Source organism: Mytilus galloprovincialis, chromosome 10 (assembly GCF_965363235.1).
Source record: "Mytilus galloprovincialis chromosome 10, xbMytGall1.hap1.1, whole genome shotgun sequence".
In the NCBI taxonomy this organism is placed as follows: domain Eukaryota; kingdom Metazoa; phylum Mollusca; class Bivalvia; order Mytilida; family Mytilidae; genus Mytilus; species Mytilus galloprovincialis.
Genome location: NC_134847.1, coordinates 47,936,592 through 47,953,801, shown reverse-complemented (window position 1 = coordinate 47,953,801; position 17,210 = coordinate 47,936,592). Strand labels below are relative to the sequence as shown.

General features: G+C 32.6%; 1 protein-coding gene across 3 annotated transcripts in view; it reads right to left on the bottom strand.

Annotated features, from left to right (window-relative positions):
• LOC143047706 (uncharacterized) overlaps nucleotides 1-17,210 on the bottom strand; it is a 30,754-nt gene that overhangs the window by 5,524 nt on the left and 8,020 nt on the right. For 2 of the 3 annotated variants that reach the window (XM_076220916.1, XM_076220917.1), the window contains 3 exons: nucleotides 13,209-13,423; nucleotides 9,850-9,913; nucleotides 5,639-5,671 (listed from right to left, as the gene is read on the bottom strand). In XM_076220916.1, coding sequence (XP_076077031.1) covers nucleotides 5,639-5,671; nucleotides 9,850-9,913; nucleotides 13,209-13,423 — 312 coding nt within the window. The remainder of the gene's footprint in view (nucleotides 1-5,638; nucleotides 5,672-9,849; nucleotides 9,914-13,208; nucleotides 13,424-17,210) is intronic. The other variant, XM_076220918.1, reaches the window with a different exon arrangement.

Sequence of the window (17,210 nt, the reverse complement as noted above, 5' to 3'; positions counted from 1 at the left end):
TTTTATCTAAATCACTTCTTTGTGGTCTCTCTTCTTGATTATGTTGTATGTTTTCTTGTCTATAATTGTCTCGGTTATTCTCTTGATTAAATTGTCTGTCATTAACTCTGTTGTACTGTCCACTATAATTGCCTTGGTTACTCCATTGATTGCATTGTCTATCACTGCCTCTGTTGTAATGTCCATTACCACCTCTGGCTCTGCCTTTATCACTTCTTTGATAACTGTTCCCCTCTTCTTTCAAAGATCCACCTTTCTGGTTCGCATCCGCCCTTTGTCCACTGTTGTACTTCAACAGTCTGATGCTTTCTCTTCTCTTCACTTCACATGGATACCAAATGTCTTTTATTTGAAATCCACGTTTTGTATTTAACGTGATGTCCATTTCATCAATAATATCACAACCAAGAAGCAAATCGTCATTCAAGGGTGCTACGTATACTGGCCAAGTAAAACGCAGTGACCCTAAACTCATTTCTATCTCTGTAATACCAGTTGCTGACATCTTTTTCCCCTCTTCAGCTAATAACAATCCACGCGTTGCTGTCTTCAACTCAAGATGATGTTCTTTTACAAGGTTCCTATAAACCTTTTCACTGAGCACAGTGACCTCAGCACCTGTGTCAATTACCGCTTTTAACTCATAATCATTTATTCTAACAGACGTTTGAATAACTGCTGATTCAACTCTGTTAATACATAAACTAATTCCTCCATCAACACTATCATCAGAAGATTCGTTGTCTTCAAAGTGTTTCTCTGGTAAAATTCCGGAAGTTAAAGCACTAGTTTTCTTAATAATATCATCTCTATATATATACTGATTCACAGCATCAACTCTGGACAAAACTGGTTTTTCAATATGTTCATTCTTGCTACATTGGTCTGATTTCTTACTGATAATTTTAACATCACTGCTTGAAGGGCCTAAACCTTCAGTAGTTAGATGTTTCTCAGAAGAGTTTTTCTCTGAGGTTACAAATTTTCCTTTTAAACATTCAATTTCCTTCTTTGGAATAGATTGTTGTCATTTCTCCATAATTTCTTCATTACTCTTTGGGGCTATGGCTTGGCCTACAGGCACAGCCCTTTCTAGTTTAAAGGATCGAAAGGTGTTTTGACTGGTGCATATGCATCTCTTTGTTGGTTGTTTCCATAATGGCCATTTCTCTTTGAATCCCATTTATCTTGTTTTGATGGACAATTACGGCTATAATGACCAATACCATTGCAATTATAACACCTATTGTTATTACTCTCCGTTTTCTTTGCGTAATTGGACTGCTGGTAATTATTACTGTTAGTACTTGGCAAACTAGGCATTTTTTTATTTAAATTAGCCATTCCCTCAATAATAGAATCTTTGAGTTCTCTGCCAAACTGGTTAAGTCTTTCTTCAGTTACGTATTGTTTTTGGTGTAACCTTCTGATATCGTTTTCTTCACACTGGCTATCAAACTGTACTTCTCGTATTGAAGATTTGCGGTTCTTACCACTCCTAGATCTACAGCTCTCATGCCACATGACCATATTCAAAGCTTCATCAATAGATTTTGGCTGCTTGCTTATAACATCATACGTCATATTTTCATCATTAAGACCATAAAGGAAATGTTCAACAGTCAATTTTTCGAATAGCTGAGTCCCTTTAATTTCTGGGTAAGCTTTACTTATCAGGTTTACAACTCTATAAGCAAATTCCTGTAGGCTTTCTTTGTTCTGCTTATTAAGATCTTGAAGTGCTGCTCTGTGTGTTGATGGTAAAATATTGTCACCGAACCTCTTCTTCAACTCAACAAACAAACTAAAAATATCTGTCTGTACTGCATGTGGGAGCCTTGAAGCAAAGTTTAAAGCTTCATTTTGCAAACATAATAGCAGCTGTGTTGCTTGCTTCTGATTGTCCCAAGCGTAACTTCTTGAAATGATCTGGAATTGACACCAAAATGATTCCCATTCAGTTTTGCCATTATAAAAAGGAAGTCTATGTTGTGGTTCATTTGATGACATACGACTCATATTTGATACCTTGGAATATGCATTTTCTGGACAACGAGGTCTCTCATATCTCGAGTACATATTATCAGCAGTTGCTCTTGGATATTCTGTTCCTCTAACTGGTTGTATAGTTTCTGACGGAACATATGTCTGAGGTTCAGCATAATTACTGTTGGTATGTGTATAATCAGGCATATTTCTAAGTAATTCTGAATGTCTTGTGGAAGTCTCTGGATACCCCATAAATCTTTCATGATGCGTTCTATCAGAATTTTGAGATGACGACTGTCTATGATCAGGATAAGTATCAACATACTGATATCTGCCCACTTCAGAATAGTCCATTTTCTGCTGTTCATGTCTATTCATTTCACACCTCTCCCTTTCAACAGTGCTGTGAGTGCTTTGATGTTCTCTATTGCTTTGATCAGATGTTCTGTTTAATTCCCGTCGTTCAGAGTGATCAGTACTCCAAGTACTTGGATTTTCCCTCATGTCTGAGTAATCAGTATTCCATGCACTTTGATATGCATCTCTGTTATCTGAGTGACCAGTACTCCAAGTTCTTTGATATGTTTCTCTATTTTCAGATAGAACAGTATTCTCTGTACTTTTATTATTTGGTCGCCTATTGTCAGTATGTAAGGTACTTTGATTAGCCTCTCTGTTCATTTCCCATCTAGGAATTGTATCCCCTTGTCTCATTGCGGTTATTTCTTCTTCATTATAACTATCATTACATCTTGGCATGGTACTTTCATCAGTGAAAATTGGTGTATTACCTCCAGAAACACGGGTCATTGTTTCAACTTCATTTGTTGCTGAATTTTGTGGTACGTTTTCTCGATTTTTATTCAATATGTGTGAATCCGATACTGAACCTAAACAACTTCTTGGTTTATATAAATTTTTAGTTCTTTGAAACGTAGGTAACTGACGACTTCTGAGCATCATTCTTATTCAAATGTAAATATTGCACGAAAGTCGAAATTATATATATAAACACGATACTTAAACCACGGTTTACTCAATATTATTCGCGTCTGAATAATTTCAAACCTAAAAGCTAATAAAACCTTGAATGGATTTGAAATATTTATTGAAATACCGAAAACGATCATATACAAAAAAAAACACACCTAGCTTCAAAACCAATAGCTAAATCAGCTATAAAAAGTCTAGAAGTAATGCTAGCCCTACAGTTAAATTCCAAAACCAAAAGCTAAATACGCTTTGAAAAGTTTTGAAACCCTTATAAATCAGCAGAACACGATATTTCAAAACCAAAAGCAAAATACGCTTTGAAAAGTTTTGAAACCCTTACAAATCAACGGAACACGAAATTTCAAAACCAAAAGCAAAATACGCTTTGAAAAGTTTTGAAATCAAAATAACGCGAAGTAAAGGGGAAAGGGTCAAAACCAAAAGCCAATGAATGCTTTGAAAAGTTTTGATACGCGGGAAACGCGGGACAAAAGGACAAATTACATAGACTAAAGCAAAATATGCCCTACAAAGTCTAGAAATTTAGGATCACGGCGGAACTTAAAACCAAAAGCTAACACAGCTTTAAAAAGTTTTAAATTCGGTAAAATATCACGACAAGTTTCCGAACGAAGAAAACAAAACCAAAAGCTAAAAACTGCTTTGAAAAGTTTTGCAATCTTTAAATAACACGAATTTTAAATTAATCCCACCGCTGCCACCAGTTGTTGTGAACTTACTTATTTATAGAACAAACGGGTCCGAGCGGGTAAAATCATACATGGGCTTCACAACAAGTATTTGTCTCATTAACAATTACCACAACTTTATACGGCAGTTACGTTTTTATGCAAACAACATGTAGAAATACAATACTTTATTATAATACACAATAAATATACAACACAGTTTATTCACACAGGAATACGCGAATAAATAATAACAAATGAACAACCAACGTTAATGTGTTTGAATTGCCGATCGCGCTATATTAAAAAGGGGAAACTACGATCTATAAATAGGGCAAAGTATATATTTAGAACCTGATGCGGAGATCAGTAAAATACTACAGTGTGTAAATGTATGCTGTTTACCTTTTATAAAATATATATCAAGTCAAATATCAATCTTCTTATTCTTCGTGGTAAATATCACTTCACTATTCAAAACCATATAAACAATTGCTCGGCGGAAGTTGACGTCAACAATGGGAAAGTGAAAGTACGGGAATAAATATGACGTTACGTCGTGTAAATTGTACTTTCACAACAAAAATTTAGGCCTTTGGCCAATCCTTATTTATTCCATTGCGTTAAATTCAGAACTGTTCCTTTGATTCTCTTGTAGTTTTATGTATCATATTGTGATATGCTTATGCATTTAATCGTGTTATTAGTGCATTTGAAATTTTATTAACATCCATAGGATAGCTGATTTAAATATCCGGTCCCTAAAACAATGCAAAGAAAACGGTTGAACATTTTGAAAGAAAATACACGTAAAAGCTCTATTCAGAACACAAGAAGGATGTGATATGATTTTCTTTGTCCCGAGAGACCAAATCATGTAAAAGTTACCAACTGTATAGGTCACCGTAAGGCCTTCAACAATGTTCAATACAAAAGTTCCTTATTATTACAAGGAAGGGGTAATGACTGATTTCAGCAATGTTCAAGTGACATAGTTACCAACTGCATAGGTCACCGAAAGGCCTTCAACAATGTTCAATACAAAAAATCCTTATTGTTACAAGGAAGGGGTAATGACTGATTTCAGCAATGTTCAAGTAACATATTGTTAAAATTTCTATTTTGACAAGATTTTGTAGCACTCATCGAGCATTATTTGCATCAGGTTTATGAAAACATTGCATTAATGTTCAGTTAACAAGTTTGACTTGCGTACGAGCAAGGCTCCACTTCCCAAAGTCATGTTTCGATAACTTGTTGTGTATATTCATTATAAAACATGATTTACGGTAAAATGGTCAATTTTGTTCATTTTTTCTATGACTGAAATTTTTATTATTTCCTGTAAAATTATCAACAATTTATATTTTCATTAACCGCTGCGTAAATATAGATTTTTCAATTGCATCAAATGTGATATAATATTTATTCACTCGAAACAGTGAAATATTTAAAATAAAACTGCAGTCTCGCCGAGCGTTTTAGCTATTTAAAATTTAACTCTCGAGAATGGATAAATATCGTATTGTATAAGATTTTGTGTTGGAATTTGTTTCTCTATAGATTTTTAACGATATGTATACAAATTCGATCCATCCCTTCGAATAATCTGCAAAAAGATGTGGTCTTTTATGTGAAGTTATCGGGTATGGACGCCTTTTTTTCAGGAGGTCACAATAGAAAGTTTAGAGGTTAGCAAGAAAATTTGACGTCAAAATCGAATTTTGAAAAATAAGGAACTGAGATCAAACTGTTGATTACAAAAATCGAAATGTCTGTTAAATGATAAATCGTGTAAGATCGTGCAAGAATTATAGAAACCTATTTTTACTATTATTAAGACTATAATAAGAATTATTGATTCGTTAGGATTGCATGAGGTAGCAAGAATGTTTTTTAAAAGTGTTTATCAAATTAGGTACAGTACATTGCCGAAGTATTACATTATTTATTTGAAGTCTTCTTACCTTTAGGTTTGTCTTCTTCCAGATCTTGTAAATCTTTCAAATAGAAAACAATAATTGTGAATATTAACATGTTTAAATACTGTATGTTAATGTTTGTGTGTAGTAAACGGTTAAATTACATCATTTTTGAAAATCGTTAACGGTACATTGTAGCAAATATGCACATTGGCGTTCTTGTGAAAATTCTGGAAATTAGCCAGTCACTATCTAGAGCATGCGAAACTGCAACTGAAAATAGGAAAAAATATAAATCTACCAGAAACTTTTATAAATCAAATCAAATATGCTGTAGCAAAAAAAGTACAAACGGAAAGAATCCTCGTAAATATCCCAAACAAAACACTATTCAACCAATCTTAATATGAACAGCTCTTTAATAAAACAAATTTAAGTCTTTGGCCAATCCTTATTGATTCCATTGCGTTAAATTCAGAACTGTTCCTTTGATTCTCTTGTAGTTATATGTATCATATTGCGATATGCTTATGCAGTTATTAACATCCATAGGATGGCTGATTTAAATATCCGGTCCCTAAAACAATGCAAAGAAAACGGTTGAACATTTTGAAAGAAAATACACGTAAAAGCTCAATTCAGAACACAAGAAGAATGTGATATGATTGTCTTTGTCCCGAGAGACCAAATGATGTAAAAGGTACCAACTGCATAGGTCACCGTAAGGCCTTCAACAATGTGCCATACAAAACACATACCGCGCTGCAATCTATAAAAGCCAAAAAAACTTTTCAAATGAGAAAACTAACGGCCTGATACATGTGTATGTATGGTGGCCGGTTAAGGCCATTTTGTGTTTCACCTTTCATTTTCTATAGGGCGGAAACGCGAAAACGCGAAGTCAAAAATGCGTAAACACGTTAACGCAAAATCAAAACGTCGAAAACGCGAAAACGACTTTGCCTTTGCGGCTTTTCGCGTTTTCGCGCTTTCGACTTCGCGTTTTCGCCCTATAGAATATGAAAGGCGAAAACGCGAAATGGCCTTGACAATGTTCAAAATAAGTAAAAAATTAGAAACCAATTGTTGAGAGAAAATGTGGATGAAAATAGTATGTTTAGACTTCAAATATAGTTTATCACAAACTAATTTGGAAAAAAATCCAATATTTAATGTGGTGTTTTTTTATAAACTAAGGAAGAAAGTAAGCCTATAATGATATACAGGTTTCAAATGATTATTTACTTAAAGCTGATTCCAAAATATATGGTTGCGATACAGTTATTCCATTTATTAGGCCAGATAATAACATTAACGGTACCAATTTTCCTGCACCTGATGCGTATTTCGACAATACTTGTCTCTTCAGTGATTCTCCTGGCCAAGATATTTGAAATCCAAAGCTTATATAAAAGACGAAGAGTTATAATCAAAAAGGTCAAAAAAGTAAAGCCAAATCCGTGAAAGGAATCAGAACTTTGCATGAGGAAGATACATTCCTTAATTTATAATAATTTCTAACAATTTTTAATAACACACAAAAATCCGTATTTTTTGCCAGTACCAAAGTACTGGCTACTGGGCAGGTGATACCCTCGGGGACTAACAGTCCACCAGCAGAGGCATCGACCCAGTGGTAGTAATAACATTAACGGTAACAATTTTCCTGCACCAGATGCGCATTTCGACAATACATGTCTCTTCAGTGATGCTCGTGGCCAAACTATTTGAAATCCAAAGCTTATATAAAAGATGAAGAGCTATAATCAAAAAGGTCCAAAAAGTAAAACCAAGTCAGTGAAAGGAATCAGAGCTTTGCATGAGGAAGATACATTCCTTAATTTATAATAATTTCTAACAATTTGTAACAGAATTTTATAATAACACACAAAAATCCGTATATTGTTCTATGTACGTTCAAATGAAATTAATGCAGGGTAGGGCTACTTCTGGTTTACAAAATATCGATTCTGACTGACCTATGCAGTGTAATATGTATACAAAATTTATGCAGAAGACTGTATGACTTATTCATTTGTGAATATGAGCAAAAGTCAAAATCAAGCAGATTAAATATGTATTTTACCTTGAACTAAACAACAATGCCATCAAGCAAGGAATTATAATCAAAACTGAGGTCCTAGGTGTCTTCTATATTTGTATAATGAGTTATGCCACCATATCAGATACCAGATCGGTAAAACTCTTTATTTCAAAATGTCAACGTACACTTTCAACCAAAATGTATGGATAACGACATGTCTCAACTTGTAATTAGATGCAACTATTGTGTTGATTCGTTGTCATACAACAATCAATTTTCCATTCTGGCGTCATATATTTTCTAAATTCTTTCAGTATGAAATCAAAATTTTACGGGAGGTTTTTTAGTTTCCACTTGATTTTGACATTTTTTTCTACTACAGCAGATTCGTAACTTCCTAAATTTCTTTTCATTTTGTTTTCATTTTTAATTTTTTGTATGATTTTACATGCATTGTCATTTGATCTGTGAGAAACCTCTCCTGGTCGTCTAGCTGCTTCGGATGACAACTTGTTTACAAATAGTTTTTGATTGACAGGTTACCGGAAGTTACACTCGGAGGCTTGGCATGAATTCCGAGGGCTAATATCGATATTGCCTCCGCGCGCGGCGAGCAAAGGTTGACAATGCTTTTTCGAGGGGTACCAATCTGCTCTATCACCCTCTCAGCTATGTGTTATTGAATTTATTATACTGAATGTCCTATTTTTATTATCTTTTACTGATAAATTTTATTTTTAAAGTATTTTCTATGACGTCACGTACATAACATCGTTACTGGTATTAGAAAAAAAAAAGTTAAGCAAGATATTTAATTTTTTTAATTTTGACAGTCAAATAGTAAAATCTGACATAAAACGTAGAATTGAAGCATTGTCTTTAATAACTTGAAGTAAATTCACTTCATTGTCCTTTAAATTATTAATTTTTGACATATGCAACTATTCCAGTCATAATTACGTTCGATAACTCTGCATATTACTGGTTTAATTAGGATGTAAAATTTACTGGTTACCCCATGAATGATTTAAAGAAAAATGAAAAATATAGTTATTTCACCTCGGTTAATTATAATATCCATTCGAAGTCTTCTTTTATAAATATAAAATAATATCGCAATGAATTTCATTGAGAATCGGACAACACTAATTAATCTACATAGGTATTGTCAAAACTTACATCGTGATCAGGTGCCATATTTGTTTTCTTTGATCACGTCGATGTTATGAGTAAAAATATCTCCATAATCTACCTATGTTTTGGCCGTAATTATAGTTACAATAACGTGTCATATTTAATAGCAATATAAACAGTGAAAGTAAATTGAGTTATTTGCATTGACAAAATAAGTGTCGAACAGCGTCTACGTTTGAAAATTATTTGGTCGCCATTTATTTCAAAATAAAATAAACAAAAACAGCATGTATCAGCTATACCTAAAGGAACAAATGTTTAATTCTAGAGGCTGTTTTAAGGTAAGACAATGACTTAAAACGCGAGTATCCAAAGTTATTTGATTTTCATTGTAACAATCTTACAAAATATATTTTACCAAGTCGGTCCACGCTGTCAATGTGGTCGCCATTTTGAAAAATAATACAAGATTTTCTGAAAATAGCTAATTTTCAAATCAATTTGGAAAGGACATAATAAAAAATTAAACTATTGCACCTACGATATTTCAAATATTTATGAATGTAGTAATAAGAACATATTCTCACAATTATTCCATCTGTTTTGTTTAAATCGCAATTTTATGTTTAACAAGACAGAAAATCCAATATTTATCGGAGTTGTATGATATAACATATGGGAACTTCTCGAGGCAACAAGACAAATTTTCAAAAGCATTTGGAAGGGAGAAGACCAAAAATTAAACTGTTCCAAAAGGCATTTATATATATCTTTCTAAATATATGAGGAATTAATATATATTCCCACACTTTTTGTATCATGAACTCAAAGTAATTTATTTTATCGATTCCTGAAAGCCCCTGTGCATTTCTATATATTTTATTTGGGCTTGATATTGGTAATGTGTGACGTCACGAAAGTCAGGTGATGACTGCTATAGTTGGATATGTTGGTTTGCACGAGAGGGTAACAACGAGAGGGTAACGTGAAGAATAATAATATGTTTTATTTCATATCAACATAAAACTATCCATATATACTATACAAATCAAACTCAGAGTTTAAAATATATTCGTACCATCAGTTCTACTCATATTTGACTTCATTTTCTCCTTAATGTTTTCTTCTGTATGTATGTTGATCTACAAAAACAAAATATACCTGTTGACATGAGTACATAGCATATGCGCGCATTTGGACAGTACTTTTATTACTTTGCGTGGATTTGTAATTTACTTGCAATTGGGACTATTAATTGTTCATGAAATACAGATAATACAACAATAATCATAATGATCATGTTGATGATTTTTTAATTTGATCATAAATTATCGTTCTGCGTTATTTATGTTTCATATTGAATTTTCATAAAAAATATAATTATCACGAAAAATCCCGTAATCGCTGTAAACATACATGTGATTTAATTGCCAATATTGCAGATTGAATTTCATTATGTTTCCAAACTAAATAGAATTAATACACCAGCAGTGTTATATGTAGAAGTAGAAAAGACAAAACTAGGATGACAAAGTTTTTTTTTTAATGGACTGTAAATAATTTGCTAATCATTATACTGCATTATCGGTATTTTACTCTTCAGATTTGCTTTGTTTTTACATCTTTTAGTTAGTATCGCAGTACTAAGCGCTTGTTCATTATAACACTTATCCTGCTCAGTTTCGCCTCTTCATTGGTGAGCAGTGCACTAACGAAAATGTTACTGGTCAATAGTTAATAAAATTGAGAATTGAAATAGGGAATGTGTCAAAGAGACAACAACTCGATCATAGAGAAGACAACAGCAAAAGTTCATCAACAGGTCTTCAATGCCAGCGAGAAAATCCCGCACCCGGAGGGGTCCAGCTCGCCCCTAAACAAATATATATTCTAGTTCAGTGATAATGAACGCCATACTAAACTCCAAATTGTACATAAGAAACTAAAATTAAAAATAATACAAGACTAACAAAGGCCAGAGGCTCCTGACTTAGGACAGGCGCAAACATGTGGCGGTGTTAAACATGTTTATGAGATCTCAACCCTCCCCCTGTACCTCTAGCCAATGCAGAAAAGTAATTATAAACGCATAACAATACGCACATTAAAATTAAGTGCAAGAGAAGTCCGAGTCTGATGTCAGAAGATGTAACCAAAGAAAATAAACAAAATGCCAATAATACATAAATAACATCAGACTACTAGCAGTCAACTGACATGCCAGCTCTCAAGACTTCAATTAAACTGATTGAAAGCTTATGTCTTCATCATATGAATATCAGGTACAATCCTTCCCTTGAGGTGTTTAGTATCATACCATCATAACATATATGAGAAGAACATAACCCGTGTCATACACACAACTGTTTTTTAAATAAATGTGTTTAGTTCCGATGATATAAGTGAATCAATATTAAATATGCAAACTTTAATGACCTGACAACATTATTGTAACTGTATCACTTCTTAATAAGTCTATTTAAAGGTTTTGTTAGCTTCAGTTGAATACTGACATTTTTGTGCTTTATAAAGAATATTTCCATAAAATATCGGATGTGAAATACCTGAACGTATAAGAAGTCTGCATGTTGAGCTATATTTACGAGTGGTGTCCTTATACCGATGATAAAATTTAGTAAATGTTTGTGATATCGAAAATCCTGGTTTAATAATTTTCAGTAATACATAAATTTCTCTCGTTAAAATCTAAAACATTGTTACATACACGAGCGAATCGTACAAGTTGAGATATATAAACACCATAAGATGGTGACAAAGGAACGTCACCATCTAAACATTGATAGTTAACGATAGGAAATGAGAAATCATCTCTTTTATCATTAATTTTAGTATTAAGCTTTCCGTTAATGATATAGATATTAAGATCGAGGAAAGGGCATTGGTCATTGTTATTATTAGCTTTATTTAAAGTAAGTTCAACAGGATAAATTTTTTTAGTATACATACTGTAGTCGTCATTATTGAGAGCCAAAATATCATCCAAATATCTAAAAGTATTATTAAATGTGTGTATCAGATGTTGTTTCGATGGGTCTTTGCTGATTTTTGTCATCAATTGTAACTCATAGCAATACAGAAACAGGTCTGCAATAAGTGGTGCACAGCTAGTCCCCATTGGAATTCCTATAACTTGGCTATATACGGAATCTCCAAAGCTAACGAAAATGTTATCTAGTAAAAATTCAAGGGCAGATATAGTAGCAAAGCATGTCCAATTAATACAGTTTTTTGTTTATTGCTACTAAAAATTACCTAAAAGAGTTTGAACATATATATTCACATTCTGACTTTTTAAATGCCCATTTAATTAGGTGTGTGAATTTTTCTTAATGAGAATGTGAGGCAATATGGTATATAGGGTAGAATAATCAAACCTTTGAACAGATTTTCAACGAGTTTTTGACACTCCATAAGTAATTAATTCCACTATTTTCGAAGGCCTTATTTGAACAATTTAGTCAACAAGTGTAGTTATACTTGCAACTTACCCCTATGTTCTACTATTATTTAAAGCTTGGTCTTCATGTTGGTTGACCCGTAGGATCATCAATAATTCCTATTTCCAAAGCATGATTGCTGTCATGTTCAGTTTAAGTTTGTCCAGTAGTTTCCGACGACTACGGACAATAGACCATGAACCTCAAGTGGCGGTAATAACTTTCACTGATTCTTTTGGCCATGTGGTATTTAGCGAAGTTCAAATGTTCGGTCTGGTTTAAAAATAAAGTTTACACATAGACACAAACAGATAACAGATAACTTATACAGTTGGGAATGGAAACGGGGAATGGGACAAATGGACAACCCAACCTAAGAGCAGAATACCAAAAAGACAAGAGTGTTTGCTCCGATACGGGCAGCAATATATCCAACTGTGTGAGTTAAGGCATCTGCTGTCTTCGTAGTTTTTTTTAACCCTGTTATAACTGTTAAGTGTCATAGAATTGAAGTTCAAGAATCTTTTAAATAACAAAATTTAAAAATCGCTCGTATCGACCCATTGCATTCATTAGCAGACATGTACACACATTGTTAGGGCCCAACAATAAAGTTAAATTACTGTAAACAATAGGCCCCATAGAGGTCTTATCGCACCCCTTGTTCTTCGTCGTAATCTCAAAAAAAATCAGAACTCGATTAAGTGTTTTACAACCAAATCATGTTTTAACAAAATTACCGAACTCTGAAGTAAATTTAGTACCAGTTATGTTCACAAAACACTGACCAAACAACCGACTATATCAACCAACAAATGATATTAAATAAGATAATTACATCTTCATAACACTTTATGAAGCTTCGATCGAACTCTTTTTTTTTTTTTTACAAATTGTTTAAATGTTTTATTCAAAAACATTTTCATTGAGTTAAACAAATATGATATATGTGTTCAATTCTTCAAAGCATATCATTTACCTTCTCTGATGTCGTATGCACTTTGCAGTTAATTTGTTCTAAACTGACGCTTATCTCTTCTAATAACTTCAGCTGGTGTTCCAAAGGCTGTAGACTAGTTTTATATTCAACTAAATTATCTTCTATTCTTTTAAATATTTTTTCTTGTGTAGCTTCTATAATTTTCTTTTGCTCTTCGTTTTGATCTTGATTTTCTTTCAAATATTTAGAGTTAGCTATAATTTAAAGCAAATAAAATATGATGTTCACATTATTTGAATATAAAGCCTTTTATTTGCTTTATAATTGTTTCGACAGCTGAATTTTTTGTTTGATAAAAACGTCAGATCATAGCCTTTGATAATTTCTGATAAAAGTTTTGGTTTAGGGTTTTTTAAAACAAATAATTTCTCTGTATGCCTGACATTTCTGTGTCTACAACAAAAACAATGTGAATGCTAAATCAATCAATATTTCGCTGTAAAAATCTCTATTAAAAAAATCATTGTAGGCTAAAAAAGTAACTACAATTCAAATTATATGAAGTTTGAAAACAGGTTTGTAAACGCGAAAACAAAATCGAACAAAAACCAAAGGCAAGCAAGGAAATCTAAATAAGGTTATGTTTCAGAAACACTACACCGGTCGTATGAGAGAGTTATGTCTATAAGATGTTGTGCAGAATACTGTCAACCGATCAGAATACACGTAACATCCAAAATTAAATCATTGTCTGTTAAACAGGTAACAAAAATACGGAATGACTTCTGGTGCTGCAAATTTTGTAAGCATTTTATAATGATGTCTTTCTTAAAATAAATAAAGAAACGCTATCTTAAAGTAACATTTGTCATATTGAAAAATCTTTAAATAAGAATATAATAATGTATAATTTTATACTACATAGTAAGATACACAGTTGGTTTATCATTAATCTTGGTATACAAAAGTCAGCCGGGGTGATCTGATAGGTACTTTACTCAAATACTAAAGTAAATATTTTGTTTGTGTTATGAAATGGTATGTTGAATATGCAATATACTCTTTTCAAAATGACAAACATTATATTTTCATTTTTTACATTCGATACAACAATTTGCAGGAAGTATTATTATCTTTCCTTATATGTTACGAAAAGAACATAGACAAACGATACTGTAAAAGCGCTAATGCGGACGACTGGAAAAAGTTAACGATTCTGGTCATTATACATGGATTTTTTATCTCATTGGTATTTCTACTGTTACTGACGACTTTGTTCTCCTCATAATGCATGCTGCATGGGCATTACTAGAAACCACAACTTGCACAGAATCTGTTCGATCGCAACCAACCAATAAAAATGACGCATCCTTATTAAACAGGAGTACATGTATCCAGTAGCATGTAAAATCAAATGTAGATTTTAGTTCAAACACTATGCAAGATGTTCTTGCATGACTACTTGCAAGTGCGTACGTTTATAATTGAAATATATGCATGTAAGGTTTAAGGTCCAGACTCTTGTAAGTATGAATCTTTTATAAACATGTAAAGCAACATGCATTATGTTATATAACATAAAAATATGTATATGTCGTGTAAAAGTTGCAATTATGTGCGGGTTATAATGTATACAAAAATTTTGTACATGTTATAATTTGTACAATTCAAAAATACGAGTTATAACATGTACGAAAGTACCTCACACATGTTATAACATGTACAATGTATTTCTTAAAAATGGTTTTAACTTACCAATGTATAAAATTTGAAAAAAAAACAATTATTTCTAGTATTACAACACATGTCATTAACCTCAATGATATCGCCATCATTGTTTTTGTTATTGTCCATTCATGTTAGCTTGATACCTGTTTGACACAGTTAATGACCAGATAAATAGTTTTTATAATTTCTTAATACATGTGTATCTTAATTAAAGAAATACACATGTAGTCAATAAACATTATTAGATAATCTTACCTGGTATTCAAACAGAAGAAGACGTAGAAGTAATATATGAAGCAAGTTATGTATTCAATATTACTGACAGTGAATACCCTTTTACCGAAACAGAACATAATACCGACACTGAAATTGAAACTGACATAACAATGTCAGAGACGGACATTATTATACTGACACAAACACTTAAACTGATGGTAAATTGAATGGTCATGATTCAGCAGACAACAATGAAAAACAATTGAGTTAGAAACAGAAACAATGGTATTTGAATGAAGTATTAACATGTATGACATCTACGGTATACTTCTTCGAAAGAGGGCGCTTTCTGGTGGTGATATTCCTGCTGACAATACCAATAAGGTTTTGTCTGAAAGTTTAAATATTGACATCAAGCATGCATGAAAGAGAGCCCTTTCTGGCCAACAGGTACAAGCTGATGCCTTGACAAAAAACTCAAAAAGTAGATTAACTGTTCTCTTCCAAGGTAATAACGTTGACATGGCGACTATAAAGTTGGAACTAAAGACTAAGTTGGACAAAAAAAGGGATACTTGAGTAGAGACCAGGTTCAATTTGTTGTAAATGCAACTTTAAATTTGCCTGAAGTCCCAATGATTGATACGAGAGTGAGAGAGATGGTGCGTAAGATATCATTAAGTGGAGGGCAAAGTTTTGTGCATTGTCAGTGTAAGAAAGGCATTTGTAAATCTTGTAGTTGTAAATGTAGAAGAATGAAAGTTTTGTTCAACTCAAAGGTATCACATGTCTCTGTCTTGTAGCAACAAGGAAAAAAAACTTGTTTCTAAAATGTATGAAAATGTATATATTTTCTGCATGCTGTAAATAATGCCCCTTTTTTTCATTTGATTTTTGTTTTTTATTATTTGATAAATTTCATTCTTGAATGTATATTCTGCTTTATTAATATTCTTATATTTTGTACAGGTTAAAACCATTTTTAAGCAATATTTTGTACATATTTTAACATGTACGAGGTACTTTTGTACATGTGATAACTTGTATTTTGGCATTGTATAAATTATAACGTGTACAATATTTGTGTATTGTTATAACCTGTTCAAAATTGCAACTTGTACACGACATATATAACTTAAAAACCAAACTAAGATTTTGAAATATAATTATATATGTCGTGCACAAGTTACAATTTTGTACAGGTTATAACATATACAAAAATATTGTACATGTTATAATTTTTACAATGCCAAAATACAAGTTATAAAATGTACAAAAGTACCTTGTACATGTTACAACATGTACAAAATATTGCTTGAAAAGGGTTTTAAACTGTACAAAACTTGAAAAATAAACTAGAGCAGAATATACATTCACGATTTGAATTTATCAAATAATAAAGAACAATAATCAAATGCAAAAGTTGCATTATTTACACTATGCATAAAACATCCTATTTGCATACATTTTAGAAAGAACATTCTTTTACTTGTTGCTACAAGACAGAGACAAGTGACACCTTTGAGTTGCACAAAACTTTCATTCTTCTACATATACACCTACCAGGCTAACAACTGCCTTTCTAACACTGACAATGCACAAACATTTGCCCTTCACTTCATAATATCTTACGCCACATCTCTCTCACTCTCATATCACTCATTGGGCTTCAGACACATTTAAAGTTGCATTTTCTACTCAAGTATCCCTTTATTTGTCCAACTAAGTCTTTAGTTCCAATTTTTTAGCCGCCATAGTCATTCACATTCATCACCACGTCTGTTATGTTTTTCTCATCGGCAGGGCCCATATCAACAGACCAGATAGGAATGATATCGTTATCACCATGGGAGAGAACAATTAATCCAGTTTTTGAGTTTTTTGTCAAGGCCTCAGCTTGTACCTTCTGACAAGAAAGGGCCCTCTTTTGTGCATTCTTGATGTCAATATTTGAAATTTCAGTCAAACTTTCACTGGTATTGACAGCAGGAATATCACCGCCAGAAAGTGCCCTCTTTTGATGAAGTATACCAGTAGATGTCATGCTGATACTCACCAACCATGTTAGCATCACTTCAGTTGTCAGTTTATTTTCTA